This window comes from Coffea arabica, chromosome 5e, assembly GCF_036785885.1.
Source record: "Coffea arabica cultivar ET-39 chromosome 5e, Coffea Arabica ET-39 HiFi, whole genome shotgun sequence".
NCBI classification, from domain to species: Eukaryota; Viridiplantae; Streptophyta; class Magnoliopsida; order Gentianales; family Rubiaceae; genus Coffea; species Coffea arabica.
Genome location: NC_092318.1, coordinates 48,485,111 through 48,508,121, shown reverse-complemented (window position 1 = coordinate 48,508,121; position 23,011 = coordinate 48,485,111). Strand labels below are relative to the sequence as shown.

General features: G+C 37.4%; 2 protein-coding genes and 1 long non-coding RNA gene across 3 annotated transcripts; 2 read left to right on the top strand and 1 right to left on the bottom strand.

The window, feature by feature from the left end:
• The first annotated feature begins 1,284 nt into the window (after nt 1-1,284).
• On the top strand, nt 1,285-4,511 carry LOC113688348 (uncharacterized). Its single transcript, XM_027206156.2, has 6 exons — nt 1,285-2,160; nt 2,291-2,581; nt 2,749-2,895; nt 3,257-3,328; nt 3,423-3,641; nt 3,786-4,511. The coding sequence occupies exons 1-6, from the start codon at nt 1,401-1,403 to the stop codon at nt 4,169-4,171; spliced, it is 1,875 nt and encodes a 624-aa protein (XP_027061957.1). The 5' UTR covers nt 1,285-1,400; the 3' UTR covers nt 4,172-4,511.
• Nucleotides 4,512-5,075: 564 nt separating this feature from the next.
• LOC140006317 (uncharacterized) lies at nt 5,076-5,390 on the top strand. Its single transcript, XR_011813951.1, has 2 exons — nt 5,076-5,126; nt 5,244-5,390. It is a non-coding gene; the product is annotated as an uncharacterized lncRNA (long non-coding RNA).
• Nucleotides 5,391-7,861: 2,471 nt separating this feature from the next.
• LOC140006643 (uncharacterized) lies at nt 7,862-22,821 on the bottom strand. The gene is made up of 5 exons (XM_072048890.1): nt 22,491-22,821; nt 17,755-17,931; nt 9,535-10,486; nt 9,004-9,447; nt 7,862-8,918 (listed from the first exon to the last, which is right to left on the bottom strand). Exons 4-5 carry the CDS (start codon nt 9,295-9,297, stop codon nt 7,974-7,976), a joined length of 1,239 nt encoding a protein of 412 aa, XP_071904991.1. The 5' UTR covers nt 9,298-9,447; nt 9,535-10,486; nt 17,755-17,931; nt 22,491-22,821; the 3' UTR covers nt 7,862-7,973.
• Between the last annotated feature and the right edge of the window lie 190 nt (nt 22,822-23,011).

Below are 23,011 nucleotides of genomic sequence, written 5' to 3'. Positions count from 1 at the left end.
TTTGTGCAGTCAAAAGCTAGTGAAGTGTAGATATAATCAGAGAGGCTTATTTTCTAACCCTGACATATTCTTCATCTCCAAGAGGTCTCTGCACCACAAAATGATGCAGTGGAAGGGATGAAGTCCCACCAGTCAAATTGTTGCCTCCAGGATAGAAATCATGAGATTTTGTCAAGGAGCTCGATAAGAATTTAACCCAAACTCCTTTTAGAACCAATGCAGCAAACAAGAGCAAAAGTTGGTCCACGGTAACTGCAGTATGTGCCTACTCACTCCTGGTTAATTGGCCAAATATAGTTGCCCTGTATTAGGTGCAAATGAAAACTTAAAGGGCTTCCCAAATATAGGATTCAAAGATCAAAATTTGTATACATTACATTTCGATTAAATTTGTCCAGTTCATATGATTTACAGGCAAGATTTGGCCATGTACACAGTACAAATATGCAGACTGACTTAACAGCTCATGACTAAAACAATACTTCTCAAAACTCGGGCTCCGCGTTTATCGACCTAAATCAAAATCAGAGAAACGAATAGGACATCAGATAGCAAATTCCACATTCTTTGTCAGGAAAGTCAAAGTTACCTATGGCAAGGGGCAAAGTTACCTATATGGAGGGCCATTGGCGATGATACCTTAACAAAGCGTTCCTTCTACTGCTAGAAAGTCTTCCAACTTTGTGCTGTCTTGATGATCAACAGCAATCTTAAAATCAGAGAAACGAAAAGGACATCAGACAGCAAATTCCACATTCTTTGTTAGGGAAGTCAAAGTTACCTATGGCAAGGGGCAAATCCCATGGCACAAAGAGTGGAGGGCCATTGACAATGATACCTTAGCAAAGCGTTCCTTCTACTGCTAGAAAGTCTTTCAACTTTGTGCTGTCTTGATGATCAACAGCAATCTTGACTTTGTCTTTCTGGGCATTATCACTACTGTAATTCCAAATGCGTGGCCAGTAAGATAGGGGTTCAATTCAGTTTCAAACTGTGAAAGATGTGTTTTTGTGTGAGCTATTTATAACAAATTAATATGCTGTTTAACTAATAGAAATTCCGTAAAAGCATTTGTACATCGCCAGTCTTTCCAGGTAAGTTCAGTCCACAGAATCAATGACAAGATAGCAGCAACCTAATTCCACAGGTCAAGTTCAAAACAAATGATTGGACCTACTCCAACTGAAAATTGCTGAAAAAACAAAGAACTGATACAGTGATACTCATACTATATAAGAGTTTTTAGATAGGTACTATCTTGAATTGTATGGTAACATACCACCTTACAAATTATTATTCCACTCCCCTCATTAACAACAAAAGAATAACTCACTACTTCATTCCCTTCTGCAAAGAACCACTTTTACTATATTCCATAGCAGCAAATACCAAACATAGGAATGATAACCATTATTCTGCTGTTTTTAGCAGGGCATAGCTGGTTTGGGGCTTCTGCTAATATACCATTCACCAGCGGTTCCACAGATGAGGTTGCTCTTCTTGCCTTCAAGGCAAAAATAACACGTGATCCCTACAACATATTGGAAACGAACTGGAAAGAAGGAACCTCTTTTTGCAATTGGATTGGCGTTACTTGCGGCCATAAGCACCGAAGAGTTACGGCCTTGAATCTTTCCAGTACAGGGTTGAAAGGTACCATAGCAAAAGAAGTTGGGGACCTTTCCTTCCTGGTTTCCCTGGACATCAGTAATAACTATTTTCAGGGCTATATTCCGGAACAGTTGGGAAACTTAAAGCGATTGCGAGGTTTGTATATGCAGCTCAATGAGCTTAGTGGTCAGATCCCTCAGACCTTTGGGTTCCTGACCAGAATTCAAGAATTGGTCCTGTATAACAACAGTCTCACTGGACCAATTCCTCCTGCAATCTTCAATCTTTCTTCTTTCCAGGTTATTGATCTGATGTACAACTTCCTCGAAGGAACTCTCCCAACAGACATCTGCAATAACCTCCCAAACATGGAAAGCTTAAATGTGTCACACAATCAACTAGGTGGACAGATACCTTCCAGTTTTTCTCGATGCTCTGAAATCAAGTTTCTTGCTCTATCACACAATGAATTCACCGGTTCCATACCTGGAACGTTTGGCAACTTATCAAAGCTTGAGCAACTGTATCTTGGTTACAACAATTTGACTGGTATGAACTTAGATCTTTTTGGTACAAGTTTTGAACATCTAGAAGACAACGCCTATAATGATTTTTTCATGAAAAGCATATTTGTATTTTGATCAAGGTTTGATTCTTTCATTTTTCGTATGTGATTCAGGTGAATTGCCTAAAGCAATCTTCAATATATCCGCTCTGAGGATTCTAACAGCTCAATTTAACAATATATCGGGCAGTCTTCCCCATGATATTTGCAAGCAAACCCCCCACCTTGAAGACTTGTTACTTTTTGTGAACTTACTTGATGGCCAAATACCTTCTAGCATCTCATATTGTCAATCGCTGCAACAATTCTCTCTAGCTTACAACAACATCAGTGGAAGCATTCCAGCTGAGTTGGGGAACATGTCTGCACTTCAATACTTATATCTTGGCGCAAATAACTTGACAGGTTGGTTGTCAATGTCCCTATTCCAGTCTATTTGAAAAGTTGCTTCTGCTGCGTTATCCCTCTTGAAATAACCCCTATAAATTGTGCTACCTGGATTTACATGTGATTTTGAGGTTGATCAACAGAAAACGCAGCATCTGATTTCTCTCTGTGTTCCCTTTCTTCAGGGGAATTTCCTTTCAATACTTTTAATGTCTCTTCTTTAAGGGCTATTGATTTGGCGGAAAACAGATTCTCGGGTAGCTTGCCCAAGGACGTGTGCTTCAGGCATCCAAACTTGGGCTACATCAGCTTGAGTGATAATAACTTTACAGGTACCTTTGAACCACCAGCAGTTTATCTATTTATAGTAGAATTCAAGTGGACCTATAATCATGCCCAATATAGCTTATAATTCCTAGGTTCAATTTTTAGAATTAGTTGAATATGGACTTGGATCAAATGCCCAGGTGCTCAACCATAATCCACACTTTCATGATCAAGATTTTTTGCCTTCCATACTGTAATTGAAGCCCCTGGTTACCCCCATATATGGTTAACTGCTCCAGTAGTTCTAATTGTCAACTTCTTGTAGCGAAAAACATTGGCTTAATTGCAACTAAACAATTAAGATTTCAAATCATAACGTTGTGTGCAAGAAGCAAATTTATCTGGCTACCAAAATTGATTCCACAGGTGGCGTACCAGCTGAATTTTGGAACCTCACAGGGCTTCAACACCTTGATCTATCGAACAATAACTTGACAGGTACGTGATAATTCCAGATTCATATTCACAATGGAAACATCGGTACCAATTTCTGAAAAGTGTTTCAGTAACCATTCCTCCTTGTTTTTGGCAGGAGAAGTACCTTTCAACCTTTTCAATCTCTCTCTCTTAGAGGACTTTGAAGCTATGGGCAACAAATTTTCTGGTAGCTTACCTCAAGATCTGTGCTTTAGATTTCCAAAGCTGAGGACATTCGCCATTGAGAGAAACCAATTTCATGGCCAAATCCCTTCCAGCATTTCTCAGTGCACTTCATTGGATACCCTTGACTTGGCGTCAAATAATTTCATAGGTATCAATAATGAGAACAAGTTACCACTTAATATTTTTTGTTGTCAAACAGATTCTATTTAAAAGACAAAGTAGAGCATTATTACAGCATTCATCCTATATATATCCAAGACATCTGAATACCTCTTATCAAAATGGATTCCAGGTACAGTACCAGGTGATGTTGGGAAGAACATGTCAATGCTGCGAAATTTAGTAATTTGCTACAACAATTTCGCAGGTGTAATTCCACCTTCCATTGGGAATATGTCCAGGTTGCTGATCCTCTGCTTGACAAGCAACAGATTTTCTGGTAAAATTCCACCAGAGCTGGGACAGCTTCCACGTTTAGAAGGAGTATTCATCGAAGGAAACCAGATTACAGGCCGAATTCCTCCAGAGTTAGGACAGTCTTCAAGTCTTGGAAGATTATTTTTTCGGTCAAACAACCTTACAGGCGAAATTCCGCCATCTATCTTTAACATCTCGACCTTGCGAGAACTTCACCTTTCAGGGAACCAACTCTCTGGCAATCTTCCACCAATCACTTGATCTCAATCGAAACTTCCAAAAGTCGATGATTCGAGTGAATGTGAACCAAACGACCTCCAAATGGTTGAACCATGTTTCATCGCTAGGTTAATAAAGTGCAGGCTTTTAGAAGACTTGTTCCTTTAAGAAAGTTGATGCTATTGACCACCCTTATGGATGGCATATTCCCAAGTTGGAATGGAAGATTAGAGCCGCTTTAGTTTATGCTGAACATTAATTTGACAGGAAAGTCTTTGCAAAAAGTTTGTCAATTTTCAAATAAACAAGACTAGCTTTTTTGCAGCTCAAGAAACATGAAGAAATCGCCTGGAAATAGACCTTGTTTCACCAATTCGAGAAATTTTTATTAGCTTAAATTTAGCAGAAACGAGCTTTCTGAGCTGCTATCGGCCCGTTTGGAAATCGAGTTTTATTGGGACTTAGTTGAAATATTTTACTGCTTTTACTTCCAGTATACCGTCAAATGTTGTATCATTTAGTCCTACGTTGCAATCATTTGCAAATTTGATAAAGCTAGTGAACACGCATGAATAAACTTGGCCATCTTGTGCATTGCGAAGTTTTTCCTTCAATCATCGAGTGTGTGCGGAGATTGTTGGCGGAGGGAGGGAGAGGGAGAGGAGAGAGATTTCCCGAACTCGATAAAACCACGTGATTGTCTTATTTCAAAACTACCAACACAACAATCATCGAGTCTCCTCGTCCATCAAAAGAGCACAACACGTAGAAAAACTCCACACGATAATTCAACCTCACAGGATTCCAAGACAGACTAGTGTAACATACTTTCAAAAAGCCTACTCCATACAAACATGCATAGAAATCTAGTTTGAGTGAGGCGAATGATCTTTTGATTTCTTCAGCTTCCAAACTTTTGACATCGCGGGTACCTTCAGTTGCTAGCCTGACGTTGCGAAGCATTGGAAGTCAAATGAGTCTGAAGCTGTTGAAACAGGTGATGCGCCATGAGAGCTAAATTGGTGGTTAAGAACTTTCGTATTGAAGTTCATGCTGTTGTCTTCTTTCTCATTGCTTGCTCACGGGTATGTTCGTCTTTGTTGGTAATTTGCAGCAAAGGAATGGACCAGTGCATACGCAACTGGTGCATGACAAAGAAGGCGGGATATCGTGGTTAAAAAGGTTTTTGGCAACTCTTGTTGTATGTTTAATTGGCAGGCAAATTTGCCGTTTGAGTAATAGATGAATTAGTCTTTCAAACCGCAACGGATCTTCTGCCTCACACCCTGTGCCACTCTCTGTCTCACTTTTTATTATATTGCTATTTCTCCTACATAAACATCATGTTTTAATTCTTTTTTGTTTCCTTAAGATCCAATAACTATTAATTAAGTAATACACAAAGTTTAACAAACTCAAAAAATCAAAATGCATAAAAAATGAAATTTTTTATGAATTTTCTGCTGTATTTTTTAATTTTTTATTATATAGTACTTTTTTGAAGCTGTTGTATTTATTTTTTACTTAATTTATAGTTATTGAATCTTAAGGAAACAAAAAAAAATTAAAACATGATATTTATGTAGGAAAAATAGCAATATACTAAAAAGTGGAACAGAGTGGCACAAGATGTGAAACAGAAGATTGCGCTTTCCAACTATGTGCCATTGGTGTCCCTAAAACTTCGGCATTCAGCTGTATTTATTTTCCGGTTTAGAAGGCTTGCTTTAAATGTGTACGGCCGCCATGCTATATTTTGTTATAAATTTAGTGGTAAGGTTAGGGGCTAATTCCTTAGATTATAGGTTGAAAAAATAAAGTCAAACACTTACGAATCTGACAGGGTGTATGTATAAATCTATGGGTGCCGGGCTGTGTCACTTTTTTTTTTTTAAATACCCATGGGTGCCGGCCCGGCACCTGACACATTCTTTTGACCGTTCCGGCTGACACAGCCCGGAACTGACACAAAAAAATTGTCCGGTCAGCAAAATTCACTCTTTTAATACTTAGTGTACGTGACTCCAACATTTCCACTAGAATTGCTAGGGTTGAAACAAAATTCACCACTTAGGGTTTTTTGGTGAACCCACAGGCGAAATCAACTTTTCCACTAGAATTGCTAGTGTTGAAACAAAATTCACCACTTAGGGTTTTTTGGTGAACCCATAAGGGAAATAACAGCATGGGGCGGCAAGGGAGGAATATGAATGGTTCAGGGTAACTCTTAACATCCGCGAGAGTCAAGTAACTCTTTAAAGAGGGACTCAACTTTTGGACAATGAAAAAATAATACCAATGAAAAAGTATCAAAAGCATTTATTAAGTATTTAGGAGCAGCTTTAAAGTGAAGTATTTTAATCTTGTTGGGTCATTGGACATTGAAGATCATGAATCCATGATCAGGCTGGAGGATGCTACTTTTGATGATTTGGACCTGATACAAATTGAGCATAAGAAATAGGCGTTAATCATAATTAATTTCCTTAGAATATATATCATTTTTCACTTTAGCTCCTAACAACTTTTTTTGTCTCGCTTTGTCTTGCATTCGAACCAATTATACCTATACTATTATTAACTCTTTTTCCTCTGGCATTTTCTTCTTCCTATTTTGTGCTCTTATATTTTCTTTGTCACTTTATTGTTTCTTTAAATCATCTTCTTTTTCAAAAAAAATTTCATCTTAACAATTGAAATTAAAAAAGAGAAATTGTAGAGTTCTATCTTTTTCTTAAATGATTAAAAAATATTCAAATCACTTGACTTGAAATACAATTATCTAGTATTCATATTCTTTTAATTGTGAATTTTCCTCTTTCCTTTATAGTTTCTCATTTCATTCTCAAAAAAATATCGTAAGATGAAATTGTGATATGATTAGTAATTATCAATTGCAATTTGTGACACGTTGCATCATACAAAAGATCAAAATTAGTTTTTGATACCTTTTAAATCTGAACCCAGAAATGCAATTACAAAATGAAATTAAAAATTTCTATTAAGATGGAGTTTTGTATTGAAAATGATGAAAGGTAGAAGAAAGAGAAAAAAGAATAAAATAGACGAAAAAATGAAGGGTAATTGAAGGTAAATGGAAAAAGGTAAATGAAAAATGAAAATATGGGAAGGGTAATTTCATCGTATTGGGGGTTAAGTGAGCAAAAATAAAAATTACGGGGGTAAAGTGAGAAATAAGATATATGTTACGAGCATTAATTGTAATTAACCGTAACATTTTAGATTTTGTATTCATTTTCGTGTTGGTACTTATATTGAATTAATGCATTTTACCAATTGAACATAATGCATAACAATAGAACATCTGTTTAAGTTCTGAATTTTTTTCGTAGTTTGTATTGTGAGGATAATTTCATAAATCTCCCATACAAAAAAAATCAAAAAACCAAAACAAGAAAAAAAAGTTTAATAAAAAGCTGGGTCGACCTGAAGTACTAAATCTTTTAGTCTTTTAAGTTAATTAATTTTCATTTCAAAGTTTAAACGTAAGAAAAAGATGAAAATAGATTTGTGCAAAATCACTAATTACTCCTATAGGATGTTAAAGTAAGAAAAGGTTTTTGAAACAAAATATCCCATTCATTTTGTTAGAATTATTATGCAATTTTTAAATGTTCACTATAATTTTATAAATATAAATTTATTGTGCAATATAAAAAGAAGAAAGGACAAAAAAAAGAAAGAAAAATGCATAGCGGGACATGGTGAAATGGTTAAATATAAAACTAGTGATAAGCATCCAATTAGTAAAAGGCTAAAATAACGCTAAATCCCCATATTATAATATTTGATATTTAACAAACATGTACTGAAAATGATCACATCAACGCCTGGTGCGCCTTTTGCCCCTACCTTTATCACCTGGTGTTGTGGACGGACAGCAAAATCTTTTGGGCTGTCGTCTGCAACGTTCACGCAGAACTATTGGCTCCTGTGGTGCATCGATTGGAGGGGCAACATCTATGGAAGCATCATCAAGTCCTGCATCCTCCTCCTCAACCGAGTCTGCAGTCGTACTGCTATCACAATCGTTCTGAGAGCGATACGTGACAAAATCTCCTGAATGACCGTATCCAGTAGTACAAACCGGCTGGATCGACGTAGGTACGGTCATAGGCTGCCCAAGACTATAATAATCAAGAAGGTCTAAAATAGGAGATGTACCACCCATTCCACTACGAAGAGTGAATATTGGATGTAGTTCAGAAGCAGAAGATGACGCCGCTACAGTGATAGCGTCTCCAACTGGAGGCTCGTGCGATGAGGATGGATATTGTCCACCGAAGGCAGGATAATATGAAGAGGGCGTGGGATGTGCACCAAAAGTTGGAAACTGTGACAAAGGCGTGGCATCTAGACCAATATGCGATGAGTACGGGAAGGATGTCACCTGAGGGCTAAAAGCCGATATATTCTGTATAGGTGGCATAGCATTGATATCCGGCGCCTCGGTGTGTTGAATGGTCTGCTCTCCGATGACTTCGTCTTGCAAGCCATGCCTGCGCCGTCGACTTCTGCTAGATGATGGTCCACCTTGTGTAGGGACAGATCGCACACGATTGGGCTCTGGAATTTCTTGCGGCACGGAAGGATTATGATTGAAAGAATTAAAATCACCAACAACCATGCGATCAAAGCGCTGAAGGTATTGCATTGATCCATATGCCCCATCAACAATGGTTGCAAAACAGGAGTGAAAGTGACCGCCAGTGTCCTCAAGCTGAAATGCTTCATGCGATTGCTGGCCAACGTGCTGCATAGTACCCATCTGACATATACAAAAAACGGAGACAACCCTTTTTAATCATTGTTCAATAGTAAATTAATTAAATTGATATATAGTAGTAACTTACCAAATACTTAAACTGGCCAGAAACTCCATACAACATTTGGTCATGCTGTGCATGCTGCTGGATAGGAGGCGTAATGTACAGAATGGTGTGATTATGATACCACTCAAGATACGTATTGGAAGGCTTGAACGTATCTATGGGCACACCAAGTACCTCTGCAGTTGTATGCGCATTCCAGTATCCTATCCAACCCTTATGAAAATCAGTCCAATTTCTTCCGAGATAACCAGAAAGATTCAATTGGTGTAAACCACCCCGATTAGTGTCAACTGGTTCCGAAATTTCCTGCCTCATCCCAAATTAACGCATGACACGATCAGGGCAATGAAATTCGACGATGTACCAGAATATAAGAGGGACTCTTGCCCTCCATATGCGTTCTCCCCGTTTGCAGTAATCAGGTAGTCGTGCCAGTACATCATCGCTATACGGCATTCAAATAAACTGATACCATAACAGTTATTTAGATTGTTGATCAACATTGTGATATTATTATTATAAATAATTTATTTAGACATGAGAGATAAATACCTGATCCATGCGTAATAAGCCTAGCTGCTCCCGATAATGTATGCTGGACTGATTAGAAGGGTCAACCCCTGTTCGTTCGGCTGTCCATCTCCCTCCTCTTGGAAAATCCCTAATTTCAGAATATGGGAGTATATCAGGTCGAATCACAGGAATCCGCTCCCACGCCCAAAGTTATAGTAACAAATACGGACCTCTAGTTGTGATTGCTGTAACATGAGATGCGTGGCACATTCGTGAATATAAACAGGCCAACGTCGTAGCCCCCCAACTGTATTGCCTCATGGCATCCAAATCATGGATATGGTCTAACCAATTCAAACTCACGAGATTCTGACCCGAATCAGCAAATAACAATCCACCCAATAGAATCAGGATGTACATGCGGGCATACTGACGAACCATAACATCTGAAGCATCTGCAGGCAACGGTGTACTCAACCGTCAGGATATAGAAGTAAGCTTTAGACGATCGTGGTTGAGCATGTTATCTTCTGGCCAATATCTCAAAATATCATACATCAACTGCTTCCGCTCCACCAACTTACGCTTACGGTGCACTAATGTAACCGGTAAACCATCAACCCGAAGACCCCACAAAACCTCCACATCCTGCAGAGTTACTGTCGCCTCTCCCATAACTGGGAGGTGAAAAGTGTGTGTCTCTTGCCTCCAACGTTCCACAAGTGTATTTATAAGGCCATGATCTACTGTGAGATAACCGACTCTGCGAATACCATAAAATCCAGCGGCATCGATGTATTGAGCAATCCGATCATCCAAATGTATCAGAGGTTGAAAAACCTCCTCTCACAGCGCCGAACATCTAAATCTACACCTGTCCCTTGAAAAATCGCAGCAGACCTATGTTCGAATTGTAAATATAAAACACTTCCATCCAATGGTCCTGGATAGGGGGGTACTGTGGTCGAACTCCATCGCTCCATTTCAAATCCTGTTTTAAGACAAATACTGTGAGAACCCATAAATTTTTCGATTTTTTAGGTTTTATTTTATTTAATTGCACGCCTTTTATGCATTTTCTTTATTAGAAAAATTTTCTAAATGATTTTATGAGCAAATAGGGTTTTTAAAATAATTTTTCTAGTATAAATTAGTTCATGAGGTTTTAAGAGTGTATATCGAATGTGGGACCCACTAGTGCGGTAAGTTCGATGAAATTCGGCCGATTAGGTTACATTTAGTATTTCGGGTTTAATTTACTAGGTGTTAAGAGACAATTAGAGGTTACCTAGATGGATGATCATTGGGGAAACAAAAGGATAACTCTAAGTCTAAAAGGTGACAAGTATCACTTTCTTACTCAAGGGTGGACTTTGACCATTTTACTACCTTTACTAATTAATCAAAAACTTGACCCAAAATTCATCTTCTTCACAAGCTCCTTGGCCGAACTCCATATTGAGAGAAAAGAAAGAAAGCTTCAACCTTCAACTTCCATTTTCTTGCACAAATCTTGCAATCCAACCATCCAAATTTGAAATTATTCCATAAAAACCTCTAGCTAGGTAGGATTGAGGAAGTTGGTGGAGTTGTTTTGGAAGCAAGAGACCTAAGCTACTACCTTTTGTGAATTATCAAGGTATGGTGTGTAAATATTCATTGTTTGTTTCCAATAATGGTGAATTCATGACTTGTGATGGCTAAAGAGATGTTTTAGTGGAAGATTTTATGATATTTGGTGGAGATTGATGAAATTTTTATTTTATTCATGATTTTTCTGTTTTTATATATTTAATATTGTGTGGTTATGGATGATGGTTGAGAATGGTTTAGAATGAAGCTATAATGCGTAAACTGTAGCTATTTGCGAAAAAGTTCCGCTTTGAACCGAAATTTCCAAATTAGGGTTTCATTTTTCCCCAATTCTGCCCAGTACTGTTACACCTAGTTAGAGGCCGATTTGGTCTTAGCACAAAACATGAAAATTGTATAGAATGATGTTTTATAATTGCCTGCAAAATTTCAGCTCAATCGGAACAACGTAGCTTGTGAAAAGCCCGAAATATCCCTGCTGCCCTGTTTCTATCCGAACATGCTAATCAGCTTCTGTAATTGGTTATTTCTGTTGAATACGCTGGACTTGACCCATTCTTGAAACTTTTGGGAGCTTTTGAGCCTTATATGAGCACATTATTCTTATTTTCTCTATTTTTGTTTGATTGAGTGGGTATCATGCATGGTATTGGCATTCTAGAACTTGCTATTTTATACATGTCGAGACCACATTTTATTGAATTGGATGCATTTGAAATGATAAGGGCATTTAGGATTTAACCTTCTTTGACTTTCTAAAAACCATGCCCCCATCTTATCTCCCAATAGTGAACCAATTTGAGATTTTATCCCTCTCTATGTTTGTTAACCATGTTCGATAACCCAAGACCTCTTTAGATATTCTTGTTCACCCCTGTGTTGTCAAGGGATGTATGAATTCCATCATTTGTACAAGGTAAATAAATCGGGGGTTGCGAGTGTTGTTAGAGTAGGATTTGTATGATGCTATCCTTGTGAAAGGGGGAGAAATCGACAATAAGCTACTGATCAGAAGACTTTGTCTTACAGGGCGTGCCCACGCCTTGCAAGATATTCCCCCTAAAAAAAAAAAAACCAAAGTGAAGGAAGTGATCAGGCAACTTTGGCTTACAGGGCGTGCCCACGCCTTGCAAGTCGCCTGTTGTAAAAAAAAAAAAAAAAAAAAAAAAAAAAAAAGAAGAAAAATCTTGGTGGCACTTGCACAGTGTGTGTAGCAGGTGAAACTGCTCCGGCGAAGCATTGTGGTTATATGGTGGGTTTCGGACAGTCTCTTGACACATTACCCCCTCTCTATACCTTCCTATCCCGCCTTTTACCTAAACTCCATTACAACCCTATCAAAGTCCCTTTGATTTGTGTATTTAGTTTACTTTTCAGTGGTGGAGATGTGATAAATGTGCAAGCATATGGTAATGTCATTCCATGATGTTGATTTGAGCGTTTCTAGTATTCATACACTTTCTTGGAGGTAACGAGTATTACTGTTCATTTTCTTTTTGGATTCCTACCTATCCAGTATGTTATAATTTTGGTGACATTGTCAGGAGTACAAGATGCTTGTGTTAGTATAGATTACTGCATGACCTTTGCTTTCTTGATTGTATTTCTGAGCTCCGAAATGCTTGAGGACAAGCATTGTTCAGGTGTGGGGGGATTTGATAGAGCGATTATTGAGTATATTTTGCGCTATTATTCCGTTCTAATTTTAGTTACTTATGGTGCTAAGAATTGAGATTTTGCTCATATTTGATATTTGTGTGACTTGTAGGGGTTTGGTGTAAAAAAGTAATCTTTTGGAGCAATTTTTGGGAGACCTTTAATCTCAGGGCGTGGCCACGCCAGAAATTGGAGAAGGTACCCCAAGCCGGACCCGCGGGATTAAGTGCAGCAAAGCCAACTAAGGATCCTGGTCCACGTGAACCCGAAGCACTGGATCAGAACCTTTAAACAAAAGCTTTGTACCTGACCCCTTTGTGGATTTCTCCTGGCGGCGGCTACAAAAGGCAAAAGAAAGCCAGATTCACGTATGAAGAATTAGATTAGCTTTTCGTTTTCTTTCTCCTCTCTGTCAGAGATTGAAGACTTTTCTCTTGCTTTTTAGACTCTGTACGATTTGGCGAGTGTTTTTCTTTTACTTTTTGCTTCGGCACAAACCCCAACGAAGAGAATGACTTCTGCAATTTCACATGGAATTTCCTCCATGAAGATGAAATAACTCCTTCTTCTAGTCAAGGGTTAATTTGAAGACGCGGTTCCAAATATCTGTGAGATCGAATTATTTTACTTATTTCTTTTATTCATTGGTATTCGTACGTTTTCTGGTTTAATTGCTTATGATTGTTTTGTTATTTGAATATCAAGGGCCCGATATTTGAATTAACCTAATAATCTACTGTCATATTAATTGATTGAATCCGTAATTGTTCAATTGATTAATACCAGTAACGACTAGCGTGATTGATTTCATGTTAGGAAAACGTATGATCTAATTTAAACAAACCCTCGTAGCGTGTTTGTTGGTTAGGCTTGGGCTTTTCTAATTATTAATGCAATTGAGGAATTAAATCCTACGGTCGTACCTAGGGTTGTTTCTTGGTTAGAGAAATAGTCAACGGTCGTACCTTGGCTATCGATAAAGTAAGGAAAAGTTGGTTATCAGAGCTTGTTGATGGCTATAACCAATCTAGTAATGAGTAATTGAATTATCTTTGTATCGATGATCAGTTGAATGGACCGTGTCTAAAAAGTTGCACATTTGGCTAGAACCGAATTGGCTATTGATTAATTCTTGTTTAATTCTATTAGTAGTTTCATTAGTTAGTTAATTAATTACTTTATTTTCTCCAAAAATCCCCCATACTTCGGACTCTGGAAGAAACAAATTATCCCCACTCCCTGTGGATTCGACCCTACTCACCACTATATACAAAATTTGCATTTTCCTTGAGTAGATAATTATTATTGCACAGGTTCGGCACCTGTCAGAGTCAGTTCACCAGGTTGTCTAAATTCGCTCCCGAATTAATTGTAACTGAGCACAGGCGGATAAGACGTTTTGTCCAGAGATTAAATGTTGAGATTCAGTAAGATCGGGCTGTAGCCCAACTCAGTACCTTTAGTGATGCTATGGAAAAAGCTCAACGAGTTGAAAGCGCAAGATTTCAAGTTAGAAACTTTCAAACTAAGAAAAGGGGATTTCCTGGAAGTACCTCAGAGCAAGGGGATAAGGGTACGTCTCCTAAGATTGGAAGGGAAAACGGAGGAGTGCAATTACCGAGAATGTCAAGTGGTGCCTCATAAAGAGGCTCAGTCTCCGCTTCTCGTGGTCCCTGTGGGTACTGTGGGAAGCCGAATCACACAGAGGAGGTCTGTTGGAAGAAAGGAAGAAAATGTCTGCGTTATGGGAGCGCAGATCATCAAATCACAAACTGCACAGGCCGATCTCGAGAAGGGGGTAGGAACCAACAACCAACCACGACCAACCCTGACCAGTCGAAGGGGAAGAAGAATGGACCAAAAGTGTCGGCTCGGGCGTATGCCCTACAGCAACATCAAGCCCCTGACTCTTTTGAAGACGTGAAAGGTAAGATTCTGGTATTCCACCATTTGACCACTAGAATGGTGTATAAGAATTACACTTTGGAAAGGAAGAAGAAACGATACCAAAGAATTCAATGAGTCTGGCTAGTGAAGGGGAAACAGGTTGATTAGTTAAGTATGATGCTCAATTTAACCGTGAGAATGAAGCAGTAAAATTTTGTATTCCGAAGAAGGCGATGATAAGGAATTTCGAGGACAAAATTCTTTTAAGGGGGAGAGAGTGTGAGAACCCGTAAATTTTTCGATTTTCTAGGCTTTATTTTATTTAATTGCACACCTTTTATGCATTTTCTTTATTAGAAAAATTTTTCTAAATGATTTTATGAGCAAATAGGGTTTTTAAAATAATTTTTCTAGTATAAATTAGTTCATGAGGTTTTAAGAGTGTATATCGAATGTGGGACCCACTAGTGCTGTAAGTTCGATGAAATTCGGCCGATTAGATTACGTTTAGTATTCCGGGTTTAATTTGTTAGGTGTTAAGAAACAATTAGAGATTACCTAGATGGATGATCATTGGGGAGACAAAAGGATAACTCTAAGTCTAAAAGGTGACAAGTGTCACTTTCTTACTCATGGGTGGACTTTGACCATTTTACTACCTTTACTAATTAATCAAAAACTTGACCCAAAATTCATCTTCTTCACAAGCTCCTTGGCCGAACTCCATATTGAGAGAAAAGAAAGAAAGCTTCAACCTTCAACTTCCATTTTCTTGCACAAATTTTGCAATACAACCATCCAAACTTGAAATTATTCCATAAAAACCTCTAGTTAGGTAGGATTGAGGAAGTTGGTGGAGTTGTTTTGGAAGCAAGAGACCTAAGCTACTACCTTTTGTGAATTATCAAGGTATGGTGTGTAAATATTCATTGTTTGTTTCCAATAATGGTGAATTCATGACTTGTGATGGCTAAAGAGATGTTTTAGTGGAAGATTTTATGATGTTTGGTGGAGATTGATGAAATTTTTATTTTATTCATGAATTTTCTGTTTTATATATTTAATATTGTGTGGTTATGGATGATGGTTGGGAATACTTTAGAATGAAGCTATAATGCGTAAATTGTAGCTATTTGCGGAAAATTTTCGCTTTGAACCGAAATTTCCAAATTAGGGCTTCATTTTTCCCCAATTCTGATCGGTACTGTTACACCTAGTTAGAGGCCGATTTGATCTTAGCACAAAACATAAAAATTGTATAGAATGATGTTTTATAGTTGCCTGCAAAATTTCAGTTCAATCGGAGCAACGTAGTCTGTGAAAAGACCGAAATACCCCTGCTGCCATGTTTCTATCCGAACATGCTAATCAACTTCTGTAAATGGTTGTTTTGATCAGGAATACTACCGATTTGGTTGTCGATGTCTTCTTAAGACTTATAACCTTGTATCTTTGCTTTCGTATGGCTTTGGAATCACTTGAATTGGACTTTGGTAGCCTGAATTATAGTTGTTTAACCAGAATGCGGTTCGCTAACCTGTTTATGCGGTTCTGGTTTGGTACATTAAAATTTTGACCCAGTTTCACTACAAATTGGACTGAGTGACCTTCTTCAACATTGTAGCCCTTTTCCTTAGCTTCGAAACGGTGTAAAGTACACCTCAATCCGATAAGTGTAACTCCAGTTGTGTTCATTCCGCTAAATGTCGTCAAAACTGTTTTTGGGTTTTAGGGTTTAACTTTCATTTCCGGACTTTTCCTAGCTTACTTTAGTATTTATACGTTCTAATGGAGCCTATTGAACGGCTGTTGAAATGAGATTATTTTGTGTGTGATTTTGGGATTAATTGAGAAAAATAATGAAGCCATAAATGGCTGAAAAATAGGTAAATACAGAGGGTATGCTGCCCAAAATTTTAGGGCTACGCAATTCTTTCAAGTTGAGTTGATCTCGGTAAAATGATGGGTTTTGGGAGTTGTTTGTAACCCTAGGAACAACTGTTATCTTTTTTACTCAAAAGTCATATTTTATTCTTTCGTACTAGTAGTTAACTTGAAAAGGCGTACGACATGTAGTCGAGTCTCATTTATGCATTCCATTTACTGGATTTGTGACTATGGGAACCATAATTATTTACTTTGGTTATTCTAGGATTTCTTAGTGATTAGAGCCCTACCTTGGTTGAAACTTTTGACATATCCTTGTTTAACTGGTGAGTGCACCACTCCCCTGAATTAATGCTAAACTGGTTTTTGTACTTGCAAATTGCTATTTGAAGGTCTTGCCTGACTGTTTATCCTGTATGAGACGAGGGTGTAATTTATCACACTCGTTCTCTTGCCTGTCCTGAACGAACTGGAATCTATTACTTGTACTTGTTATATACTTGAACTTGTTACTTGCACTTGTTATGATGTCGTTTGGAAGTGTATCCAACGACCTTCCTGTTAAACCTGAGCTCAACCTCATGGGGAGTTAATTGAATCGAGCCAGCAAGGGTTTGGTCGTGAAAATTGACAATCCATGGGTGCCTGTTCCTGGGGGAATCTTTGGGTATTAAAACTCTTGATTCCGGTATGCTCGAATATTACCATTCATGTTCCTGTTTGGCGTTCGGACTCGGTAAGGGTATGTTTGGTGAACGGGGTTTTGGCGTTAAAGTGGTGATCTACTGGACTGGTTCCATTATTTGAACGTTGACGGAGGGTCAACGAGACTGGATCAAGTATAGCAACGGGGATTTGGTTCCTGAGAGCCACCTGTATCCTTTATATTGTAATGTTCATTCTTTTCTCGTATTTGATGTGAATATATGCCTCCAAAGTGTTTTCTCATGAATTCTACTGTTTATATTGTTGGTACCTCATTGAGCTTTTAGATCATCCCATTCTGTTATCCTTGTTTTCCTTACAGGGAACTATCTTTTGAAACTTCAATGTTTTGAAAAATGAGTGGAGCTAGTTAAAAATTCTTTTGCTCTTTTGGTATAGCTCCTCGACAATTTGGAAACCCTAAATGTATCTTAATACAATGTTCCTTTTGGATTTGTAAACTTACTAATATGCATATTTTGAAGTGTTTTCTCATGTTTATGTAACATATGTATTCAAGAATGTACCTACTTTCATGACGAACAAAGTTTCCTTGTACTTGGTTCGATCCTGCATGGCGGCGGCCCTTGCATTTCGTTTTGATTCTTGCAGTTTTATTCCGATTTTGATAGAGATATGACTGAGTCCCGGCGAGAGTTGGGCAGGCGGTCCGCCGAATCCTTTGGTTCGCCTTAGGGTGAGGTGGGACTGTCACAAATACCATATAAAGAAAGATATGTGGTATAATTAAGAAATCATTGCGACAAGATAATATATAAAATGCAATATTTATTACAATAAAATGACAGAGTTGTACACCAAATAGCCATGCATATGGTTTTAGTTCACACCAATAAACTTCTACAACAATAGATGACAACATTATTTATGAAAGTAACCGACATACGGACAGTTAGGGGCTGTATGACCCGGCTGTAAACAATTACTGTATCGACATGGTACATCAGGGCATCTTCTATCCATCTGATTTCTGATCCTAGAATTTCTCAATGGTCCTGGCATCTTTTGTTTCAATCTCCCTCCTATGATATTTAGCTATAATTTCGCTACAGGCCAATATTTTGGATCCCGTAGCGGTTCAAATTTACCGCTGAATGTAGCTTGATAAGCGAAAAACATGTGTTCATGAGCGACAAGCGTCAATGGGAGAGATGCCACACCTAAAACACGCAGCCATGGCATGTGAACACGGGAAGCGCAATTCTCTCCATTTTCCACATGTGCACGTGCGATTTCCAATGTCAACGATTTACGCATTACCTCCTTGATGGCTTGGTCGATAGACAGTCGTGATGCAGTAAATACCCCTCCTATGATCGAACACTTGAACTGCATGAACCCGCCCTTTTTTTTCATTTTTGAAATTTTTATCCCAAGATTTCATTGGGAGGCAGTATACCTCATCCCATGCAACCTTGTGATTCTTCACAAACAAATCAACAGTTTGATTGAATGTGAATCTTATACACGCAGTAATTGGCAGCAACCGAGCGTCCCTCAAGAGATTGTTGAAACACTTGGCCATATTTGTGGATATGTGGCCCCAATGATATCCCCCATCTTTGTACAGAGCACATTGCTCGGGTCGAACTGATCCACCCGTTAGCCATGCATATGCCTCCGTATTTAGGGAGAAAATCACATTCATGAAATTCTCATACTTGCGTGTCTGATTCGCCACACCAACGCCGTACATCAAGTTTTTAAGCCTAACAGACATCGTAAAAGGGAATTAACTTACCTATGATGGGTGGAACATGAAAATATATTTAATTTCTAAGGGTTATGCGACAATTTACCTTTCATTCTTGAATTTTTGTGTGAAATTGCTCCGAATATGAATCAAACAGAATCGGTGCACCCCTAATGGCTCCTGCCACTCTTCGAGTGTATGCATTGCGTTAATGATGCCATGATGACGATCAGAAATAATGTATATCTTCTGCATTTCACCACACACGTGAATGCGTAACAGTTTCATGAACCAAGGCCAAGTCCGATTATTCTCCTCATCAACTAGGGCATATGCCAGGGGAAACATTGAACCATTAGCATCAAAACCTACGGCGACAAGAAGTTTTCCCTGATAAAGTCCTTTCAAAAAGGTACCATCTACACATATAACCGGTTTCAAATGGCGAAAGGCTTGGATGGCAGGCGCAAATGCCCAAAATATATAATCAAAAATAATATTGGAAGGGGTACTCGATGGATGATGGTCCCATACAACTACCGTACCCAGATTGGACCGTTGTAACTCTAGAATATAGATTGGCAGTTGCGATATGGATGTCGGCCAATCCCTATATAATATATCAATGGCACGGCATCTAGCATACCAAGCTTTCTTATAAGACACATCGCAATGAAACTCTTGTTTCACCGATGCTTAAATTTCCTTGATTTTATACACAGGACCATTCATAATGTGGGGAATAATATGTTCGGCAATTATGTCGCGACTCAATCCACGATGGTCATTATTATAACAGACACGGATGCAGGTATGAGCATCAACAAGTGTGACAATCATCCACATGTTGTGCGAGCTACGCAGGGTTGCACGAAGCTGCCAATTACACGGGGGTACAGAGTTACGAGCCCGACAACGAACATACCAAGTTGTTGGCGTGCTCTCACGAATTTTGAACTCCCTATTCACCTTTATGGACCACAATTTCACAGCTCTCTTGACATGCTCCTTTGTTTCAAACAGTTGACCTAATTCTAAATCTTTGGTGTATTCATTCCACAGCTTTAACTTCTCAACTCGCCCAACATCAAGGGGGTCATAATTCAAAGTAGTGTCAACACCAGCTTCATAACGCAGTTGTGGTCCCTCACTATTTATCCAAGGAGCATTGCGACCCATGTCCTCATGGGTCGTAGTTGGAAGATCTGAATACCTATCTTGTCGATCGGTATCATGTTGGTGGTTCTCATCATTAGAACCGCTAAGATTGGGCTCTGGTTCGGAGTCTATGTCAACATCTACAAACTGAATGTCAGTAGATGGTAGAGCATCAAACATCGGAGCTGATTCAATATCTGCACATCGAATTTGAAATGTTGAGGTATGCACTATCGGTTGACCACTTGTACTTGAAGGATCATTATTACTCCGCCGACCATTACCCCTTCTTCACCTTCTATGCCTTGGTTGAACATGACATACATCTGATTGGGTCATTTGACTCTCAAAAAGGCCGGCTGACTGGAATAAAGATATGTGTTCTGAACTGCTACCACCTCGCTCAGGATTAGTAGTTACAACACCTAAAATTTGGGAGTCATCATCCGATAAACGAAAGACCTCCTCGACCTCCACATATATTTCGGTTGCAAGTTTACTACCAGATTGTAAGTAGTACAGTCCCGCAACTCCATTGTCATTCACCAAAGGCATAGCACCAAACTTGCCATTTTGGAGGCAACTCCGATATATCAAACTAATTTTATAGCGATTCCGATCTAAACCAAGAAGCTTGTATATTTTGTCTACCAAATCATCATAATCTACCATCTCTGTAAGGAACAACACTTGTTTCGGTATAGGAGGATCATATGAAATTGACCCTCCTTCGTATATAATTTTTCTTCCCCAATATACTTGAATCACCAAGCAATTATCACTTGACATGTTATACCTATTAAAGACGAGTGTTGATAGGATTTTAAAACCCCATTAATATGCTTATTTGAATAATTAATTAATTTAATCAAATATATATTATTTACAACAAATAAATAAATAATTGCGATTCTATAAGTATAAGAAATAATAACAAATAATATAACAAATAACAACAAATAAAGCGTAATTAAATAATAACAAATAGTATAACAAATAACAACAAATAAAGTGTAATTAAATAACAACAAATAATAACATAATAACAACAAATAATGCATTATAATTAAATAATTAAATCATGTATAACAAATAAATGAATATTTAATAAATAACAAATTAAACCTAATTCATCACCTTAATTAAATGCATTTAATCGAACCTCTTAGAATTAATTCATTCAGTTAATTAAACTAATTAATCCACTAAACTAATTAAACTAATTCTCGTGTACTAAATAACATAAACTAATTATCAACTAACTTAACAAATAAAGTGAATTGTATTAAACTAATATCACTAGTTTCGAAATTAAGCTATGCTAATTACATTAATTTTATGTATTTATTTTGTTAGCATGGGTATTATTTCACATACTAAAATTGCCCGACTAAATGGCTATCTTAATCAAAACTCAATACATAAATTCATTCAATTAATCCATTCAATTAATTAACCTCGCCAGATACATCTAAATGCATTTAGTCGAACCTCTTAAAATTAATTCATTCAATTAATTAAACTAATATATCCTATTGGCTAATTAAACTAATCATATACTAAATACCATAAACTACTTGTCAACTAACTTAAGAAATAAAGTGAATTGCATTAAACTAATATCACTAGTTTCGAAATTAAGCTATGCTACATACATTAATTTTATGTATTTATTTTATTAGCATGGGTATTATTTCAAATACTTAAATTGCCCCGATTAAATGGCTATCTTAATCAAAACTCAATACATAAATTCATTCAATTAATTAACCTCGCCAGATACATCTAAATTCATTTAATCGAACCTCTTAAAATTAATTAATTCCACAGTTAATTAAACTAATTAATCCACTAACCTAATTAAACTAATCATATACTAAATAACATAAACTATGTATCAACTAATTTGCATAATAAAGTGAATTGCATTAAACTAATAACACTAATATCGTTAATTAAGTTATGCTAAATACATCAATTTTATGTATTGAATTTATTAGATATGCCAATTCTTTCAATTACTTAAATAACCCGAACTAATTAACAAGTTTTCATAATCATAATTCAATACTACATAAATTACATCTACATTCATTTAATTAGTCTCTTTAAATTAATTCATTAAACAAATTTAAACAACTAATTAAACTACTTAAACTAATTCTATCACTAAACTAATTCAACTAAGCATGTACCATGTTATTAAACTAATATTAGCTAACTTACGTAAAAAGTAAATTACATTATTTGTATACAACTATTCTACAATAAATTAAATATTTATTTAATAAAACATATTAATAACATAATATAACAACTTCATAAAATTTTTATCACCAATTAACTAACATAATATAAAAATTATAACAATTTTCATATAATACAGATCACTAACCTCTTTCGAACTATTCGTATTTAAAAAATTGATTGTCTTGTCTGCACCGTTAGTAGTCAGCACGGCGACCTTAATAAAAATACCGTAATTAATTAGCATGGTGGTATTGCAATTAATTATCACAACGGCCTTAGCAAAAATGCATTATCAAGAGGCACTCGCCAATTCTGCCGGCGAACAAAGCAATAGCCAGAGACACCGAGAGGGAGAAGGCAAATCGCAAACACTTGCGATTCCGGCGGAGTTTGGCAGAATCAAGCACTTTCGGCTTTGATGGAACTTTGGCCTATTCTGTAGGTCAGTCAAGTGAATTGATTGAAAGGGAGATAGAAATGGGAGAGCTCAGAAATAAGGAAATGAGGTGCGGGGTGCTTCTTGGCTCTGGTTCGTTTATATAGACAGTCAGAAAGCCTTGTTCACCGATACTGCTGAATCAAATTTATTTTATTCACGTGATTGCAGCTTTTTTTATTTGGACCGTAGCTAACCACGGGATGCTATGCTGAGATTGCAGTTTTTTC

Excerpts from the sequence above, each read along its gene's own strand:
- LOC140006643 (XM_072048890.1), bottom strand. The coding sequence starts at position 9,297 with ATGAGGCAGGAAATTTCGGAACCAGTTGACACTAATCGGGGTGGTTTA. Across the intron at positions 8,919-9,003 it reads CTGGCCAGTTTAAGTATTTG|ATGGGTACTATGCAGCACGT; the intron begins GTAAGTTACTAC and ends TGTATATGTCAG.
- LOC113688348 (XM_027206156.2), top strand. The coding sequence starts at position 1,401 with ATGATAACCATTATTCTGCTGTTTTTAGCAGGGCATAGCTGGTTTGGG. Across the intron at positions 2,161-2,290 it reads TGGTTACAACAATTTGACTG|GTGAATTGCCTAAAGCAATC; the intron begins GTATGAACTTAG and ends TATGTGATTCAG. Across the intron at positions 3,329-3,422 it reads ATCGAACAATAACTTGACAG|GAGAAGTACCTTTCAACCTT; the intron begins GTACGTGATAAT and ends TGTTTTTGGCAG.